A 19,376-nucleotide genomic window follows, 5' to 3' on the forward strand; every position below is an offset into this window, starting at 1 on the left:
ACAGAAGATACACCAGTAAAATTACAGATTCCCCTTTATTTCAGATGAGGTGTTAAGAGTTTTTGTCATTTTGACTGACAAATTCAAAAGTTTACCCAAGTCCACAAAAGAGCCTTTTTTTATCAGTTCAGTTTAGCTATAATTGCATCAAAACAGCATCCTCCTTTTAGAGTCATGAATGTGTGCAGTTGGACTTTTCTGACACAACTTCAAATATCAGATTTAAATCCAGGACTACTGTATTGTACCCCATAAACCTACTCATTACAGTAACCATTTGTGTTAACCCATTAAACAGATCGCTGCTACTTGAAAGAGGCTTAACATCTTAAGTGAAAGAAGGAAAAACTAAAAATTCTAAATGTAGCCTTTTTGCATATATCCAGCACTCTTTTTTTACATCGATTGCTAGTTTTTTTGTCCTTTGTTGAAGCTGTTCAGAAGCAAACAAAAAGCGATCTTTCCAGGTTACTTGAGAATTCTGTAAATACGTTGCGTGTGTGGTCCGAGAGTCAGGAAGGGGCCAGTGCCCTGTGCAGCACCCTCAAGTCCATTCGAACAAAGACGCTAAGTGCAGCGTAATAGCCAATCAGGACAGCTTATTTCCAGGGAAAGCAGCCATGAACACACCGCGGTTTTTTAAACTGCTCGTGTTTTGTACAGGCTGCCATCCGATTCCGGCTTTTTACATTTGAATAATAGGAAACCGGATCGAAAACTGGATAATCAGCAGAAATAGGGCAACTAAAAGATTTATGATGAAACTAGATCCAGAGCTCTTGAAGTTGTTTATCTTCGGGGTCATTAACGATTCCTATTCATAGAAAGTGACCACACTCTGCTGCATCCAAGCCACTTGAACACCGGAACGGAACAGGATATTAGGCACGTTAGCAAAATCATCATCATCTATGTCAAGGAATTCCAGTTAGCATCCGCTCTTATTCGCATTTTCCAAAGTATTTTAAATTACATGTTTTAAGAAAGTTAATGAGAGCAAACTCTATATGAAAACAAAATCACTTGCTGTCTTTGGTATACTTTACGTTGCTCATTACTCTCTTCACTTGAATTTAATATTTTCCTACACTTGGCATTGCTGTTATTTAAGTACAAAAAAATTAGTTATTTTAAAAAACAGCTAAAGTAAAAAATACAGGGAATACAGATTAATAATGATATTGGAATTTGTGCGATTTATCTGAAGTGTGCATTAAATAGTCATTTACATTTTTTAAACAGACTTTGTTGTTTTCTAACATTTCCGTTCTAATGAGAATTTTGTTTCAAGGGAAAGTCAATAGCCTTTAAATAGCTTTGCTTTGAAGACTATGCATGCGGTCGATGAGGCTGTTGCCCACTGTGATCTAAAGTAATTGGCCATTTAATCAGAAAGGACTTGAAACTTCCCAGGACAGGCAATGTGTTTTTCTTTACCATGAGAGAGAGAGATTGTGCTGGCTATGCTGTTTGGAAAAGTCAATTAGGAAATGCTTTAAATGAGACAAGGAGTTTCTAAAACACAAATGATCTGTAATAGGTCTGCTTGAATTTATGGGCTACCCCACTTCTTATAACAGTACTATTTAAATATTGGTTTAAAAATAAATTAGATCCACAGTATAGTATACAGTATATACTGCATGAACTGACAGTTTCTGACTGAAGTCCAAGAATTCTTAAGGTTAAGAACATCAGACAAGTTACAAACAAGACGAGTCCATTCAGCCCTTTGGAGGAACTCTGGCTTCTTTCAAGAAATAGCCTAGTTTAAACGTCAATAACATGGCTGGGCAGCTCGTTCCACACTACCACAACCCTTTGGGTAAAGAAGTATCACCTGTTCTCGGATTTAAATGCACCTCAATGTATTTTCCACTTGTGACCTCGAATGCTAATGTGAATAAGTGTTGACTGAAAAATAGAGCTTTCTGTATTGTATGAGTAACCCAAAACAATGCCATATATTCAGCAAAATGTCTGGCCATCATTCAGAATGAAAACCACAGAGAAGATGCCTGTATTGTGAGCCGTTAATGACAGTGAGCAGTTTAATACTCGTGAATTAAACAGTATTCTACTATTAAGTACATTAAAGAAAACACGTTCGCAGATGGACTTTGTGATTTTCCTCTGTGGTACACAAGAGTTCATAACTAGGGGATAACGCAGCACTCGCTTCTTATGAAACAGCTTATTCACATGGACACAAAACACAAAGCTCTGCACTCTGTACTCGATAAAGACGGCAAAACTCAAGTGACCAACACACACAGCTTTCAGAGTTAACAGTGGATACCTTCAAAAGCCACCAGCTTATAAACGGTAGCAAGCAGGCCAACAGCAGGCAGCTCTGTTTATTGAGCAGCTCGACCCTGCTGATACCTGTCTTGCAGGGCTCATAAAACAAATATTTAATCAGCCGTTTCAAAAGCAAAGGCAAAAGAGGCCAGGTCCAGCATAGGCGCAAAGCAAACAGCACAGTGGACAGAACTGGGCTTCTCGACAGAGACAGCCCAGCAACGGAGCAATGAGCCAGACATGAAACGTCCACACAGAGCTACAGTGAGAAGATAATTACAGCCTTGCAGATGTTGGAGTGGATGGTGGTGGTAGTGGGGGGGCTTGATAAACACAAACAAATCTGGGCATCTGACTCATGCATTTTTTTCCCCTAAGTTTAGCCTGTGAATGAAAAGGAAGGAAGCTGCCCTGTGGTATTTTTTAGATATAATACAGCCCCTCAGCAAGGATCTGACCTCATCTGGTTGAATAAGGTCGTGGGGTGGTACTGCTGTTTGACAATTGGATCTGGGTGTTACCTGCACTGCCTCACTGCTCCTGGGCTCCCTGGTGGGGTGTGCATTGGGCTGTGATTGTCCCCGAAGCGGCACTGTGCCTAGAGGAAGCCTTTATCACTCTTGAATTACTCAAAGCAGGTTAGTACATTAGCGTACTGATGGTCAGAGGCTCTTGCTCACAAACTGCTGGAAAAAAGCCATGTCAGATAAACAGGCTCCACAGTGTCCTCACCCTCAGAAAGCGATCAGTGGCACCTCTTCTTAATATGGTAATGTTTTCATTTGGCCTCCCTATAACACACAACATGGGGAAATGGAAAGGGTGTCTCTGAGTTCACCTGATTTTTATATTGTCCCCTAATCAGTAGCCATAACCAAACTGAACTGAAAACTGATACTTGCAGGCCTGGAGTATTCGCTTACTGGGCTTTAGTTCACACAGGTTAGTAGGTGAGCATGCTGAAATTAAATGAGACACGACATGAAGAGAAATTGAGAATATTTAAATGACTGGTACAGTACTTACTCATCCACTCAATCTTGAGCCAATAACAAAATTGGAAACAGAGTATTTCCCCAAGAAAAAAAATGCCGTTTTATATGTTGATCAAAGGAAAAATTGGCTGACAAAGTGTTTGGGATAATCCATAAATTATTATTTTTGTGCTGAGGATTTTTACCGACCGATTCCACAGTCGTGTATCACTTTTCTCGCACTGTCTATGACTGCTACAACCTTTCGGGACTGATGATGTTAGGGCTCCAAAGCGAAAATACTCTACTGAATACCTCTACACCTCAGAGAGCATCCTTTGCCTAATCAACATTACCCTGGAACACAGCCAGCATGATGTCAAGGAGTCAGTACATAACTCTTTATTAGACTCATTTGTTTTCTAAACCCACATCTGCTTTCTAAAAAACTGTAAATACTGTGAGGAGTCAAACCTACAGCAGGAAATCTGAAAATGTTAAATACAGTACATATACAGTGCTTGATCAAGGCAAGGGCCTGGTCTCCTGTTGTTGTGAGCCCTGGTCGTTTCTTCCCTGTAGACACAAGTAATATGAGGATAATTGTAGAGCTGCCATAACAAATACTGTTAATGCAATATAATCACAGGCTAAAGATGGACTTTCAGATAAATATTAATGGGCTCTTGTTGAAGCAGTACCTATAACTGGTTTAAAGACTCAGCTAGAAAAACTTCAGATATACAGTATTTTGAAATCTGGGTTTAGTGAATGCAAAACAAGACAGATGTAGGCATTTAGCATTTAGCAGGTTGATCTTCGCAGGGGAGACTCAGGGTTTAAAATGGCCCTTGGAGCAGATCAACCATCAAAGGTTCAATGCAAATGTTTACGTTCCAGAAAGAAAGGCTGATGCAGTCGAATTTGTTTATGCCGGGTCAGGCTTTAAATATTGTGATGAGTCACAAACAGAGCGGAGGATATGAAAATTCTACATACAGTACCTGCCTTCCGCCAGTGTGCTGCGTTTACAATAGGGAAACTGTTAAATGAAATGCTTCAACACAGAGATTTTCCATGATCTCAAATACAAAGGTATTGGGAAAACAACCGTGACTTTCGTCTTTACTACATATTTTCTGAATCCTGTTGTGTCTTCAAGAATTCAAGTTGCATAAAATATCAAAGCATAAGACAGAGTTACAATAAAGCCTATGGTAGTCATGGTATCCTTAGCACAACCTCAAACACGCCAGTTGGAACAAACAATTCTATTTGGCTTCCTTAGTGACAGAATGTTTTAGAATTGAGCTTACAGTATACTCTATGTTGGTTCTTTTCGGACATAAGATACCAAAAAGAGCTTTTTACAAATTTATCAGCATGAAAGACTTTTTTTTAAAACTTTAAACACAGCTTCAAACAATAATGTAATTATCGCTCCTATTTTCTTACAATAAAGAGCACAGGACTGCGATTAGCAAATATCCAGCAGTTTCAACTGTGAAATGTTTCAAGTGCCAAAATATTTCATTTTTAGATAATAAGCTAAAATGTGTTTTGAGCTCCATGTTTTTTTAGGTGCTTGATCAAGGCAAGGGCCTGGTCTCCTGTTGTTGTGAGCCGTGGTAGTTCCTTCCCTGTAGACACAAGTAATATGAGGATAATTGTTGAGCTGCCATAACAAATACTGTTAATGCAGTATAATCGCAGACTAAAGATGGCTGAAACCAGAATGGACATTCTATAGAAAAATGAAGACTTTTTATGAAGGCGTCTGTTTTGCATTTTACAGATTGTTTTTCGAAAGACTTTGGAAAGACTACGAAGAGCTACCAAAAGTGATCCCAGCTGTACCAATCTCTTTGTTCTCAGACATCAATAAAATACTACCTTCATGGGTACTTTAACCTTTGAAATGCCTCACAAGAATGTTCTTAGCGAGGATCCCCATGCTAAATCAGCATCTATAATGAGTTCTTCTCCATCCAAGAGGAAAATGTTGGTTAGCAGCACCTGGATGAGATCAGATAGGTCCATCTTGCATTTCCAAGTGCTTTCTAATGCTTTTCTCAGCCCAAAGCATTTCAAAGGATTTCCAGCAGCTAAAGTGTTAATTACTGAGCATTTAAGAAAAACATGGAATCGCGCTGTCTACATCCTTGCCAGGCGTTGTGGGTCAAAATGAATGTAAGGACTGAACCGATCAAAATACTTCTCTAACCTCAAACGAAGCCCCAGTTTCCCCCAACACACACAATCACATGCAAGAAAAAAAATCAAAATAAAGGGATGACTGGCCCTCTCAAAGCGAATCTGGCATTTTCCAAATCGGCAGCCAATTACTACCTCAGACGTGTCAAAACGTTACTCCCAATAATGGTTTCTGATGGATCTCGTCACTCGCGGAATTGACAACAGATGTGAACAAAACAATTTTAGCAGATCCTCAAGTCTAAGGAGCTTAAAACATCCAAAATTAAAAAAGTACTGGCGTATGAAGCATTTCATCCCGAATTTCAAACCATCAGACGCAAAATCCTCCAAGGCGTAGAGCGCTTTGATTAAAGCCATATCTATCCGCGGCATCGCAAAACTACGCATTATTGGAGCTGCTCCCTGCTTCCAACGGTTTTTGTGTGACCTCCGTTCCCTTTGGTTGCAGTCATAATTAAGGGATGGTCGTGTAAAAAGTTTTAATTGGAAAGGACAGGGAATGAACTCGACCTCGGTCTCTGCCTTGGCAGCCTGCAGTGCAGTCTCAGGACTAGCTTCTGGTGTAATCGTGGTCCTGCTCTTTCCGCCTGTTACAGCAGCAGCAGCAGCAGCAGCGACTCCGAAACAGCACATCAAGAGGCTGGAGCTCCAGGGAAGGGAATAAGACTCCCACTGCACTGCACTTTCAAGACATTAACACTTTTACAGGCTGCTGGCTTCTGCACACAAGCCAGAGTCTGGGTAGTTTTCTTCTAAATCTGTATTAAGCAGAGATGGACATTTTTGAGGTTTGTTGTTTTTTGCTTCAATAGCAAAGGCGTAATGTATTGTACGTTTTACAGAGCAGAACGGATATGACTCTTAGGCGAACAAAAATGGTATCGATGGACTTCAGAATCCTCACTCTAGCCTGTACTTCGGAGACTGGCGCTTCAGTCGTAATAACAGCTGCAATGACAACAAATAAACTGCTGACATTTTGCTGAGCGCGAGGCCTGGTACAGAAATTTAAGGCGCTATTCTAGGGTTAGGGATTTGAAACCCGCCGCCGAAGAAGAAGAACCTGAGACTTTTTTACGTAGTTTCCTCACATATCACAAAAACACGTTAGGCAGACTTCAGAAATCGGCCTGCTTGAAGACTGGTCGTTCAGCCTAAGTGAACAACAATGGGGTTGGAAGAACCGTGAAGCGTTTTAGAACGTTTTTGATTTGGGTCCATTTACCTCCTAATCTACGGACATGCAGCAGCGCCAGACAGATGAAGTTAGCCGTTCCTGGAACTGCAGCTGAGCTTGAGCCGTAATGAATAAGGATACTCCACCTGGTGTGCGAGTAACACCGATCGTTTATCTGCCTAGGCACAGCAGAGCCCAGGGCGGCTCTGGGATCCAGAGGCAGGCAGCTACCTGTTGCTAAATCAGGGCCCAGGGAATTCTCGGCCTGCTCTCCAGGGAGAGTCTAAGTAAACAGGGCTCAGGAATACGGCCCATACAAAATTGAGGATGTTGTGTCTATTCAGAATAGATGAATGCTAGAGGAAGCCCGAGCTCCTTTTATTGTTTTTAATTTTCAAAGAGAGGAACGAACGGTTTTCCTTACTGTAATGGCCGAGGTAAAAACGCTGTTCAAGATTCACAGGGTAAAGTGGTTTTTTACTCAGCGCGCCACGGACCCCGCTCTGGGTGGACGAGGCCTTCTCGGCCTTGTTCAGCACAATAAATCTTGAAGCGAAAGCATAAAACAGATTCTAATTTTAAACAAAGGAAACCTGACACTTGCGGTCCACAGGAAAGGATTTCAGGAGAAAAAAAAAAATGTTTTAGTCAAAAACCAAAGAGAGACAGCTGTACAGGGGTACACGGTGAACGTGTGCAGAATTTACAGTCTAAATGAAAAGTCTCCACAGGTTTGCAATACGAATAAGGAAATCTACAAAGTCAGTAAATCAAGACAGGCACCTCATCTGTAACGGCCAGCACTCAAAGGTATGAGTTGATTAAGATAATGGACTATATACTACAGCCCCAGGGGGATTTACACATTATTAATTATTATTATTATTAAATACTAAGGACGGAGGAACATACTATTCCAGTATGGAAAGTTTTTTGTGGCAAATGTCGCATTTTTAGACAGCTCAGGAGGCGTAAGATGAAAGAATTCGCCCTTTTTTTTTTGGTGTGTTCCTAGAGCTTGCAAACAGGCCGACATCTCCTCTCAGTTTGCAGAAGAAGGCTCTCGGGCTCTTGGGCAGCAGAGTCAGAAAAACTCAGCCCAGCTCCTTGGGGAGCTACCAGCCGGAGCACTGGTCCAGGGGCTTGCAGGCTGGTGGTCTGGTCTGCTCCCAGAGACTGGCTGCGTTATCAGATACAAACGCGGCCTGCCCAGTTCATGAAAGTTCCCATGCAAAGGAAATACAGGTGCTGATTTGCCATAGGACCTGAGGTACAGAACAAACTGGGTTGACTTCCATGTCTGCATTATGAATCAATAATGAAATTAGTCAAGGAAGAAAAAAATCGATAGTGTTCATATAAATTGAAGCACCTGTTTTTCCACAGTGGGACAGAATTTGTTAGTCCACATTATGGGATTATTGTAATCTGAAAAATCTGAAGATTTTTTCATCTGCTGTATTCACCTCTGCTACTCTCTGAATGTCTTCAAAGGCAGTCTGTGAGAAACACTCCGGCACACCAAATCAGTTAGATAAGCTGTATGGCCACCTCTAGTTCGTACCTTATGTTCCTGTTATAACTTTGGCACTTTGACTTTACTGCAAGAGTGCACTCAAACCAGGACTTGATTGAATAAGGCCTAGACAAATAATTACAGACTTGACAGACATTTTCCTGTTCTGCAATGGTTTGGGAGTGATCTTGTACAAATTTTGAACTTATGCTTTAATTTAGAAACAGCGTCCGGACACTGCAAAATGAAACCTTCTCCCCCTGCCTGTTCCGGAGGGGAAATGACTCCTGTCATATGCCTACTGCTTTTCCTCACTATCCGTGCTGAGCCAGGAGACCAGGCTAGTTCAGTAGACTGTAATATCCAGTTGTACTAGTTTGACAACTGGCAAGGATCACTGAACGGCGTTTTCTGCAGAAACAAGCAGCCACTTATCAGGTCTTTTCTCCCCACTTGCTGCGAGTTCTACATCTGAAACAGTATTTCAGCAAATGCACGCAAGAGACACCGGCTCACAAAAGCGAGTCAGAAAATCATCTGACAATTAGTCAGCAAGCAACAATAGATCATCTTTGCAAGACTGCACAAGAACATTGAAGTGGTTTAACATACAGGAGAATGGCTGATTGAAAACAAGGCAGGGGGACAGACAAAGCAAGGCCTGGCACAAAGGGGACTGCTGTTGAAGCTCAGAGGGTATAGGGCTGAACATTTATACAGTTGAACTAATCTTGTCGAGAGGCTGCAGTGAAACATTAAATGGCCACCGGACAATAAAGCTTCTCTTTCCACAGTGTTTAAATCAAGAAACAAAAACAAAAAGTGTTCGGTCCAATTAATAAAAAACGAAAATTCATATAAAGTTTTTTATAGGGCTTTGAAATTCATTAAAGAGCTTGCTAAAATGATTGCTTTTGAGGCACAGCTCAGACAGACTTCACGCTGATACACAAACAGCAGACATGCCAATCGCGGTCAACTTTTCCAAACAAGATTCAAAAATTCCTCCGAAAATTCTGGAAAAATCGAGTTCTAGACAAACGTGAGCTAGAGGTTCCACGGATTAATCCGCAGGGCCCAAAGTTCTCCAGCGGGTCATTATTCAGTTCATATTCACAGCCCAGCAAATTGTGCCATAAAGAATGCTGTAATTCACAGTTAATTTTCCTCTAAAAAAGTGTGAACCTGAACCAATCTGAAATTAAAATAATTTAACAACACTTAATAAACTCCAAGAGAGGCTGCCTGCGTATTCCTTTCGAACAGCAAAGTGAGACCTCCTCCTCACACTCTGAGCGACATGTGTAGAAAATGAACTGCAGACGTCTGTGCAGAGGAGATGTTACTGTGCCTGCGACTCCCAATAGAAGCTGGTAATGTAAAACATGTGCGATCATTCTGATCCACTATTCAGCATCTGGCAGAAGGCAAGGCTTTGACTGATGCTTGCTGTCTGCTGCTCCAGACAGGCTCAGAGACGTAGTGTTTCTTTAATGAAGCCTAAATATTGGAATAATTGTAATATGCCACCCAAGGTGTCCTTTACATATTCTGAAATGTGTTTTTTTTTTCCCAATCAGAAGGCTGTTTTTAAAAAAGAAAAATAAAACCTAAATATTGGAATACTTGTAATATGCCACACAAAACATCCTTTACAAATTCTGAATGTGTTTTTTTTCCCCCACTAAGAAGGATGTTTTTTTTAAAAATGAAACCTAAATATTGGAATACTTGTAATATGCCACCCAAAGCGTCTTTGGCAAATTCTGAAATGTTTTTTTCCCCAATCAGAAGGAAGTCTTTTAAAAAAAAAATCTACAGACAGATTAGCGAAGTCTCAATGGCTTTTTTGCTTTCCAAATCGCTTATGTTCTCTGTTTTCATGGAGTAGTCTTTGCAGTTTGCTGCGAGCCGAAAATCTTCAGGAAATACGGACTGTGCCTGATCCTCTGCAATGGAAGATTGGCTGCAGTGAAATGAAATGATGACGGTCACAATCAAAGGATAAAAAAAATAAAACGACGTGGTTCTGCAGGACACTCTGCAGAAACAAACAAAGGCGACACAAATCGAGCCAGAAAATGGGCTAGAAATCTTGCAAAAGTGAAGTCTGCTGAATTTTCAGATGCCCTTGCATCTAATATCCAAATGTGCCATTTTCCAAATGAAGGAACCAGGAACTGAAGCTTTAATCAAACGTGTGGGCTATTCAAATTGGCCGTTAGCCACTGACACCGCAGAACTTTTTGAAAGTTTTCAAGTGCAGCTCCGCGCCCACAGGGATTTGATCAGGGATGCTCATGGATATCTCCAGGATCAGAGCCATGTGTCTCCTACCTCGGGAGAGGTCCACAGTACCTAGGTTCTAATAGGCGGACATCACCATCTATATTAGTCCTGAGACAAATGGGCATTGTTACATAAGCATATGTTCAGTATGAGCATGGCTTTCTGTATTTTACTCTATCGTTCACAGATATTACCCACATTGGGAAGGCTGTACAGAATCTGACTGGAAAGATTGCAGGACTCTAGAGAGATAAGGCTTAGCGCACTGTGGTGAATCCAGGCGTCTCCAGTGGGTTCTCAGTGCCTCGGCGGGCTTCAGACCTCGTGCGATGTAAAGTAAACAAATACCTCGGATTACGGACAGATGTGCACAATGATGAAAGTTGATTCAGAAGACTCCTGTTCCTAAAGGGCGCCCCCCTTTTACAGGGAGCTCAGAGCAGGTCTCCTGTAGAAAGTGTGAGCACCCCTGCACATGCTTCTACCTAATGCGAAACCTTGTGCATGAATTCAAGGATTTTAATGACAGAAATTTCCAGATGTGCTGCACCTGAACAGAAGTGGTTAAGCCTGGTCATGGGGAGTCACAGTCCAGCATGTTTCAGGGGTCACCTTTAAATCAGCCATTTTAGAAGATTTTAATTATGACCACTAAGGCAAGGGAACTGTTTAACTGAATGACTTCAGAGATCATTTGAAATGACAATACCAAGATATTATGGCCCTTAAAGACCACAGCTGTCCACCACTGTACCAGAACATGCAACCGTACCTTAAAATGGAAGCCCTTTTTAGAGCAGACTTTAATGGACAAAGCTGAGGTCACGAGCCTGAAAAAAACAGTACAGCTCATCTTGAAAGGAAATGTTCTACATTCTTGTGATTGTGACATAAAAGAAAACCAATGCGGTGAGCTCCGAGCTTTAAAAAGCTTGTTGAAAAAGGTTACAGTAAGTACATCATCCACAGCATTTTTGCAAAGGAGCTAAGAATATTTTCTGCTCTTTAGTCATTAACTGCTGACTTAAAAAAAACAACAAACCATCCCTTTTTCCTCTCTGTCATTTTGGAAGTGCAGTTAGGCATGTCTGGTAGTCAAGAATACACCCACACGGAGCTATAGACAAAATAGTAAGCTGTCTTACATCACTCTTGATATGTCTGTGAGAGGAACCAGCACCTGCACCACATATTTCAATTTATTTTAAATGAAAATTCCTAAGATTACAAAGTTATCCGCCCTGTGATGGACTGGCATCCTGTCCAGGGTGTACCTTGCCTTGCGCCCGTTGCTTGTCGGGATAGGCTCCGGCTGATTCGGAACGAGCAGTTAGAAAGTGGATGGATAGACGACACAACGGGTGGCTCAGTGGTGTGGAGGCTGACACTTCCCCGGGTGCCAAACCCGAAGAAGGCTCCACAGCCGAAATGTTGCGTTTCTTTTCTTCTCTTTTCAGCATGGAATAAACCTTTACTTGTTCCTCTGACTCCTCTGACTCAAGACCTCTGCACCCGCGATATAAAAACATGTTTATATTCATGTACGAGAGCCTTCAGCCTGCTACATCTGCTGCGACTCTTCATTTTAACTCAGAATGGAACTAATTAAAACTGGTGAGGTTTAATGGCCCTGATATAAAGTGTACTTCTAATTTACAGTGAATGGCTTTGTTTAGTTACTTAGCATGAATTTTTAATGCAAGCCATTTATAGCAGAGTGAAACGCTACTCAGCAGTCTTGAGCTGGCTTGCCTGGCTGCTTCCATTGCCTTCTCTTTTATCCCCTTAAAACACCCTCTCAGACTGCCGGGAAGACTTGCAGAGAACAGATTCTGCAAATGGCCAAAAGATGGGGCCTTGCTTATACTGCAGTCCATATACTGTGTATAGCCTCTGCATTAACTGCTAGTCTGTAAGGAAAGGGACTTTTACGGAGATCTCACTACCAACGCAGCATCATTCTGGCGGTCCATTTAAACTGACATCTGAAGTGGAGCCCAATTCTTCCATTAAGCTTTCCCGCCCCTTCAGAGAGAAATGCGGCTTGTCTGATTACTTATTTTCATTTGCAGGAATAGATCTTTGTGAAGAGCTGTGTTAAATATTTGTCCCTAGTCTCAATGTCATGTTAGACGTAGTTTTTTTGTACCTGGTTACAGTACACCCTGTCACCCAGTGCTTGGAGCGGTCAGGTGCACGGGGACAGCACCAAGACCAAGTGGCCGAGACAGCCTAACCCACACTGGTGACACAAGTGCAGTCGTACAGAATAAAAGACATGGCCGGCGCGATTCTGGCAGCTCTGCAGCCACAGTGACGGGAACAGTAAAGTTATAAAATCCATTCTCGGCACTCCCCTCTCCAGCAGCAGCCTATAAAGATTTCAATCGGCACATGCAGATGCCCATATATTTTTCACAGCAGCCTCCCAGTGAGATGATTTTTATGTTCAGTGTTCAAAGCCGCCTCAGTCCATTCGCACAGAATAGTAGCCGTGTAAAACGCTTTTTATCAGCGGGGAATGAGTGAGATGACGGCCAGTTTACCACACCATTTATCTTGCCTTAGCGCTTGAGGTTATTAAGCAGTAAACCAGGAAGCAGGCGATCTGGCTGTCAATCATTTTAAAACAAGGCCTTCGCTTGTTTGCTTGTCCTGAATGGGAGCACGAACTCTATGTTGTTTTGATATGTGTTACCAGATTTGATATTTTTAATTTTCCAAGCATGTTTTGATGCTTTATCCTTTTTTTTTTTGCTGCGACAATTTTTCCCCAATCTTAGGCTATAAAAAGATTAACTAGCAATACCTTAATTCATTTGTGGAATCCCAGAGAGCCACTGTCCACATATTCTTATAGGTCATCATGAAATCAGCAATATGTAAAGACTTGGAAAACTTGTGGATTTAGACCAATTAATTTGATAAATTGATTTAATTATGTCAAAAACAGCCAGCTACAGTCACTGAGAGCTACAGGGTGTTGGGGTTTTCATTTTATATGATATCTAAACTGAGAAAATCACCTGCTTCAGCAGTCAAAACAGATTTGCTTCAAGTGTTGAGAACTTGTTGATATCAGGGTGACCCATAAATCTCTTCAGGACCGGAGCCGGCCACCTCTCTGTTACACTAAACCTAATGTTGCTGTGTATAAGGCTCATTAATAGGATAGAAACAAGTCCAGTGAAAAGCACGCATGACAATAGGGTTTACCTTTCACCCAAAATCTTGGCAGACACCTTCATCAGGTGACTTTCACCAGCTGCTGCTGTAATCTGACAGATCCGGCAGATCCCCTGTCAGTCAGGTGAGGCAGAGGCACACACAGCCATGTGCACAGCTCCACCCCCAACCTGTTTCCCTGCACTGTGAAATCACGAGGAAGGCAAACCTGTATCAGGTACTGCTGCTACCGGCCTCCAAACCGACTCCTCACTACTGATCACATTGCTCAGCCCCTCCTGGGAATTTCAGTATACAGGGTGCTGTAAGGACAGTATTTCTGAGGTTCTGATCTGTGGAGAGGTAAACGATTCTGGCTCTGAGAAGCCAAGCTCAGAATGTTATCAATTAACAACAAAAATACTTTTTCCCGGAAACTAGCTTAGACACAACAGTTCAACTGCATAGACTATTACAGTTATTAAGTATATAAATTAAGTCACTTAAACGCCCTTGCTGAGTATTTGAGACAGATAAGCATTTAAGCACAAAAACTGCTCTGTTCCCCGCGCTGACCTCCTACACATTTTAATTTAGTCTTCATTTGCACAGATTTGAGGAATGACCTTCCTAAACACAACATTTCTGATATTCTCCAGCATCTGCCACTGAAGACACAGATTTGACTCCTTTTCCAGAACCAATTTCCATGTCAGAGTCGTGATTTCAGATCCCGGTTTTTGTGTTCCTTTTGGCTTGTGACACACAACTAACAAGCTCACCCCAATACCTTCAGAGCAGCGAAGAGTCTAATAAAGCCCCGCCTGCAGTTCTAATAGCAAAGGACAGATTAAATTACTAATGGGCTAAGTTATCCCAGAAAAATACAGATTGCTCTTTTTGCAGTTCTCCTGCATGTCAGCTGCACACATTTCATGGACAAAAACCTCTCCTTCAAAAAACAACCTTGGGGAGAGAGAGAGGAGGCAACATACTGGGACAGAATCTGAACATTTGCCAACCAGATCCCTTCTCCACCGTCTGACTGTTCCAATAACTATTTATCACAAAGGAGAGACTCAGCTGAGCCTACAAAAAGGCAGCACACAATGTTTTCTCGATAGTTTCCCCAGAATTTCTGACCACTTCACCTTTGAGTGAACTACCAGTCATGTCTGATGTGCTTGCAGAGCCAGTGAGCGAGGTGGAGAATAATGTGCCTGTTAGCATCGCAGTGAAACTGAATAGGGGTTGGTTTCCAGCCGGTGGCTCTGCTCGACCTGGGATCAGTTTACTCTGTGATGGAAAATGCAGCTCTTTCCTGGAATGAGGAAAGAGACCAGTTCACCAGACTGCGTACCCCACTGCCTGGCCTCATTCCAAGACCTTCATTTCTGCACACAGGGATGCTATCCACAGCTACATTTCCTCAAAACGATCCTCACAAACCCCTACACCTTCCAGCAAAATAGCAGCCTTGTCTCTTGGCCAGACAGGAATCTCCTGGGAATGAGGACTAAACTGGAAAATCGTGTTGTCAATTGCTGCCGTCACCAAGACCCATTAAGACACTAAAAACTGGATAACCCAGATCGATTCAAATAGCATCCTTTCATCTGTGAGCTTTCTAGTATTTTGTCCCAAGCCAGACTAAAGGATTTAATAACTAAACCCATTTTGAACACATTTTTATCTGGCGAATGTCCAGCTATTGTTAGTCTAACCGATATTTTGAACACTACAGAGGATACACTTTTTTTAACGTCTGAGCAATTACACCAGTAATCACTTTAGATCAGCAGTTGCCAGTATGATCTGAAGTTCTGTTGTTTTACAGATCTCTTGGATACCCGTGTTCTTTAGACATGCATAGGAAGAGAAACCGTCAATTGATAGAATAAGGTACAGCATTTTTTCAGCTACACTGGGACCAGCTAGCCCACCTGGTCAGGCTGAGAAAGCTGTAAATATTCCTGATTGGCTAATGCTTTAGAGAACCAAGAAGCTCTACAGGTTTCAGCTCATCTGTGGTCATTGTCTCTTGACTGAATTCATTACTTCTCTTGTTGTCATGTATTCTTTTCTCAGACCAATTCAAGAGTTAAAGCTAGCTAAAATCCAGTCTTGGCCACAACACTTTTCAGCTCAAACTTCTTTTAATGTGACGATTAGTGGGCAGAGAGATATTAGGAGATGGGGACCCATGGAATACCTCAACATTCAGAACACGCTTTTTTTCCCCCCTTGTGCAAATTCTGGTTACGTTAACATAGCAGGAATGTTTCTTCAATTCTGTTCACAGCTGAAGACCTTTAACTGCAAACGCAGGAGTGCTTTGTCGATTGGAGTGCCATATTGTGAAATTAAAATTAAGATGCTGTTCACACGTGTTCAACATTACAATAGGAGACATCTTAGAAAGATGCGTTTTACAGGTGGAGACATGAGCAAAATTGTACAAAGGTGGACAAGATCTAATCACCCTAGTCGGTGGTGGTGTGAGACCATGTTGTTGTTTTTTTTTAGTTTCTGTTGCGACACCTCTAACTCACGTCAGCCTCTGGTCAAAGTGTGCCATTTATCATAGCTTTAATCTGAGACTGTGCTACAGTTCTCAAAAGTCCACAATCGAGACGGGATTCAATTTAATTGCTCCTGTCTCCCGCCCCCAAAGTATTGTGCTTTACGGAAGGACGTCAGAGGTAATTTGAGGTAAATGTGTTTATAAAACAGCTGACGAATTCCGCCTTAAAGTGAAATGTTTCATAAAGTGTCTTTAAATACCTTAACTTGCATACTATCTGCCAGAATAATGGGTTGTATAAAATAGTAATCACATATCCTGAATCAGATTTATTAATTTCCTTGTTCCTTTCGGTTAAACAAATACGTTTGTGTGAGGAATCCAGTTGTTGCAATTATAGTCCCACCACCGACCTCGCCATCAACGAAACAGGTGTAAAGAAGATGTTTTTTTATCCTACATTGGTGTGTCCCGGGAAAAAAAAATAAACAAAACTTGTCCGCGAATAAGTTCAACACAGGTCGGACGCGCGTCGCTCGCGGATCCTGCAGAGCACCACTTCAATAGTCCAGCAACAGGTATCTTTATAAAGCCCCTCTTCCAAAGACTACAGCGGCAGACCAACCTAAACCTCCCGTCGGAAGAGTCCTGGGGATTAGCGATCTTTCCACACCCGTTGAAACCTTGGACGCACTGATTTAGAATAAGGCTGCAGTCTTACTGCGCTCTTGGGTTTGTAAATGAAGAAAGAGAGAGTCCCGGGAACTCAAGCGGATCCTGGGGTTTCATTCTCGGCCCGCTGTAAAACGGTTTATGCCGGATATGTCTGAACTGCTTGCTTTTGGGGCGGGGGGGGATAATGCCTGGTGGTACCGATGTGGCAGCAGGGCACGAAAAAACGAAGCCGGGGTTAGCTCCATTACGGGAATCTGTGCGGCGACTCCTTCTCCATCATCGTCTGCAGCAAACACCTACTGTAACAACGCGCCGTAACATTGAACTTGAACCGCGAATTTCCATCTGTTTCAATTACTGGAGAAGATAATGACCAAAGGGGAAAAACACAGTAACTGTAACTACTGTAAAAAAGGAAAGTGTGAGACTTTCTTGATCGTATATATATAATGAGCGCTGGCAAGTCTACTTTCTCGTCCAGTTTAGAATACGCTAAACTAGATTTCTACCGTTTTATATTTTAACGATACATAAGTCATAAAACATTTTTAGAGCGTCAGTAACGCGCTGAACGTAAGAACTAATTCATAATAGTACCATGCCCTAGTCTTCTTGCAGCGAGGTGAATAATTTACATCTCAGCAGTTAGTTCCTTAACTCGTACACCGCACAAAAACAGGCTAACTCCTGTACTCCAAACCGCGGATAAAGAATAGCATAACCTGCATAGATAATAAGGCTAGTTTAAATGAGTAAATATGGATTTAATTATTTTGCAAAACCTTAATGGTAAAAGCCATAAGAACGGGCATCTCAACGTTGCAACCATATGTGAAACTAAAAACAGGGTTTTGTCTTTAAAGTACGAAACGGTTTTACTTACCATTCTTTGGCTTTTATTTTTTCCTTAAGTATTATTCCCCCTTTTTAGCGAAGGCGTTGTCTCAAAATCTTTTATATTTTAACAAGATATCCGTACAACTTGTATTCAAGAACGTAAACAAAAAACAATCAGGTGCACATTAAATTCCAGTTCTCCAACGGGGATGATCTCATCAGTACCAAACTTTATCCGTGTCCATGGTTATGGCTGAGAACCGGAGATCGTCTCTGTGTCTTCAACGTGATTCATCTACTAGTCTGACTTCTTGCCTTTGATCAGTACAGTTACACTCAGTGTTCATGCAGCTAATGGTACAAACCAGGCAAACAATCCATAAATGGAGAATTCGTGTTTTCTGCAGCCAATGGGATAGCCATCTCATCGCGTCACTCCTGAGGGAAATCCTACCGGATGACATCATTTTTGCCGGGAGGAAAGCGCCAGCAGCAGCGCTTGAGTTTCTGGGAAATGTAGTTTTTTAAAACCCTTAGGCTACTAAAAACATCCGTGACAATACCTAGAAAAGTGTCAATTATGTTAAAATAACCAGTTTACATGAAAACTCATAAGGTATTTTGTATAAATATACATCGAAATAATCGTATTTATTTTATCTAATTAACTTCAGGGGATGTGTTACTTGCTGTATTGTTGTTATTATTGTCTTTTATTTTAAGCAAAGAGCAAACCCTCCCCATGCCTCAGAGCAAAGCAAGGCACGCCCCTTGGTGCCATGGTTACCAGGGCAACAGCGTCACTAGTGGAAGTGAAGCACCACGGCTATAAACCTGTCAGCATTATAAACTCAGGATATTGCATAAATCGCAAATATTGATCTGAAAAAAACACCTGTTTGGTTTTGAAGAGAAATTCTGAACTGGAGAGCTTAATGTAACTGGGCTCTATTGCACATCGGGTATGGAGAATATTTTTGATGTAATGGAACATCTGCTGTATGCCGATTCCTATCTATATTGTACTTGCATGCCGATATATATATATATTTGTTAACTAATCATGTCCAATTTTTCTTAATCGAGTGGCGAATGTAAGTATTAAGTGTCTTGTATCGCGTTTTCATCTTTATATCCCCATAATTTCAGTTTTGGTTGCGGCTGCTTGCATGCTGTACTCTCACCGCAATGAAAACGGCGTCCATTAAAAGCTCGGTTAACACTGTACGCGTCCTCATTGTTAGCACAAATACCGAGTCAGTCTTGGCGCTTTAATGTTTTATTTAAGGGTGAATTGTGTTTGGTCCAGTCATGTCTCTGGTTCGTCATTTTCACATGTGAACCCACAAATGGAATTGAATTAAATGTATTTGCCTCGTATCCAGTTTGCATTCTGAACTGGTTTTAGTTCCCACTGTTATTATTGGTCTTGCCTGATATATGAAATACCTTCATGATGTGTTTATTTCTCTTCACTGCGCAGAGCTAGACACCCACTTAACAAATGTAACATCTAATGTCAACATGTCATGTCAAGAATTTCTGTTGGGGGAGGCATCCCACCCTGCTTTCCTGAAAAGACCAAATTTCCTTAGACGGCCGATTATTTCCTTCAACAAGACTGTCAAGTTGTAGGTTCAAATCCCCATTGCTATTGTCACATCCTTGTCACAATGCACCTTGCTTAGGAGAGAAACATCA

At 41.6% G+C, this 19,376-nt stretch overlaps 1 protein-coding gene across 2 annotated transcripts in view; it reads right to left on the minus strand.

The window, feature by feature from the left end:
• The window catches only part of myo1ea (myosin IEa), a 70,191-nt gene extending 52,160 nt beyond the window's left edge, over positions 1 to 18,031 (minus strand). For both annotated transcript variants that reach the window (XM_088921662.1, XM_088921661.1), the window contains exon 1: positions 17,722 to 18,031. In XM_088921662.1, the coding sequence (XP_088777788.1) occupies positions 17,722 to 17,724 (3 nt within the window). In that variant the 5' untranslated portion in view covers positions 17,725 to 18,031. The remainder of the gene's footprint in view (positions 1 to 17,721) is intronic.
• Between the last annotated feature and the right edge of the window lie 1,345 nt (positions 18,032 to 19,376).

The sequence above is a fragment of the Atractosteus spatula genome, chromosome 7, assembly GCF_055471065.1.
Source record: "Atractosteus spatula isolate fAtrSpa1 chromosome 7, fAtrSpa1.hap1, whole genome shotgun sequence".
Lineage (NCBI taxonomy): Eukaryota > Metazoa > Chordata > Actinopteri > Semionotiformes > Lepisosteidae > Atractosteus > Atractosteus spatula.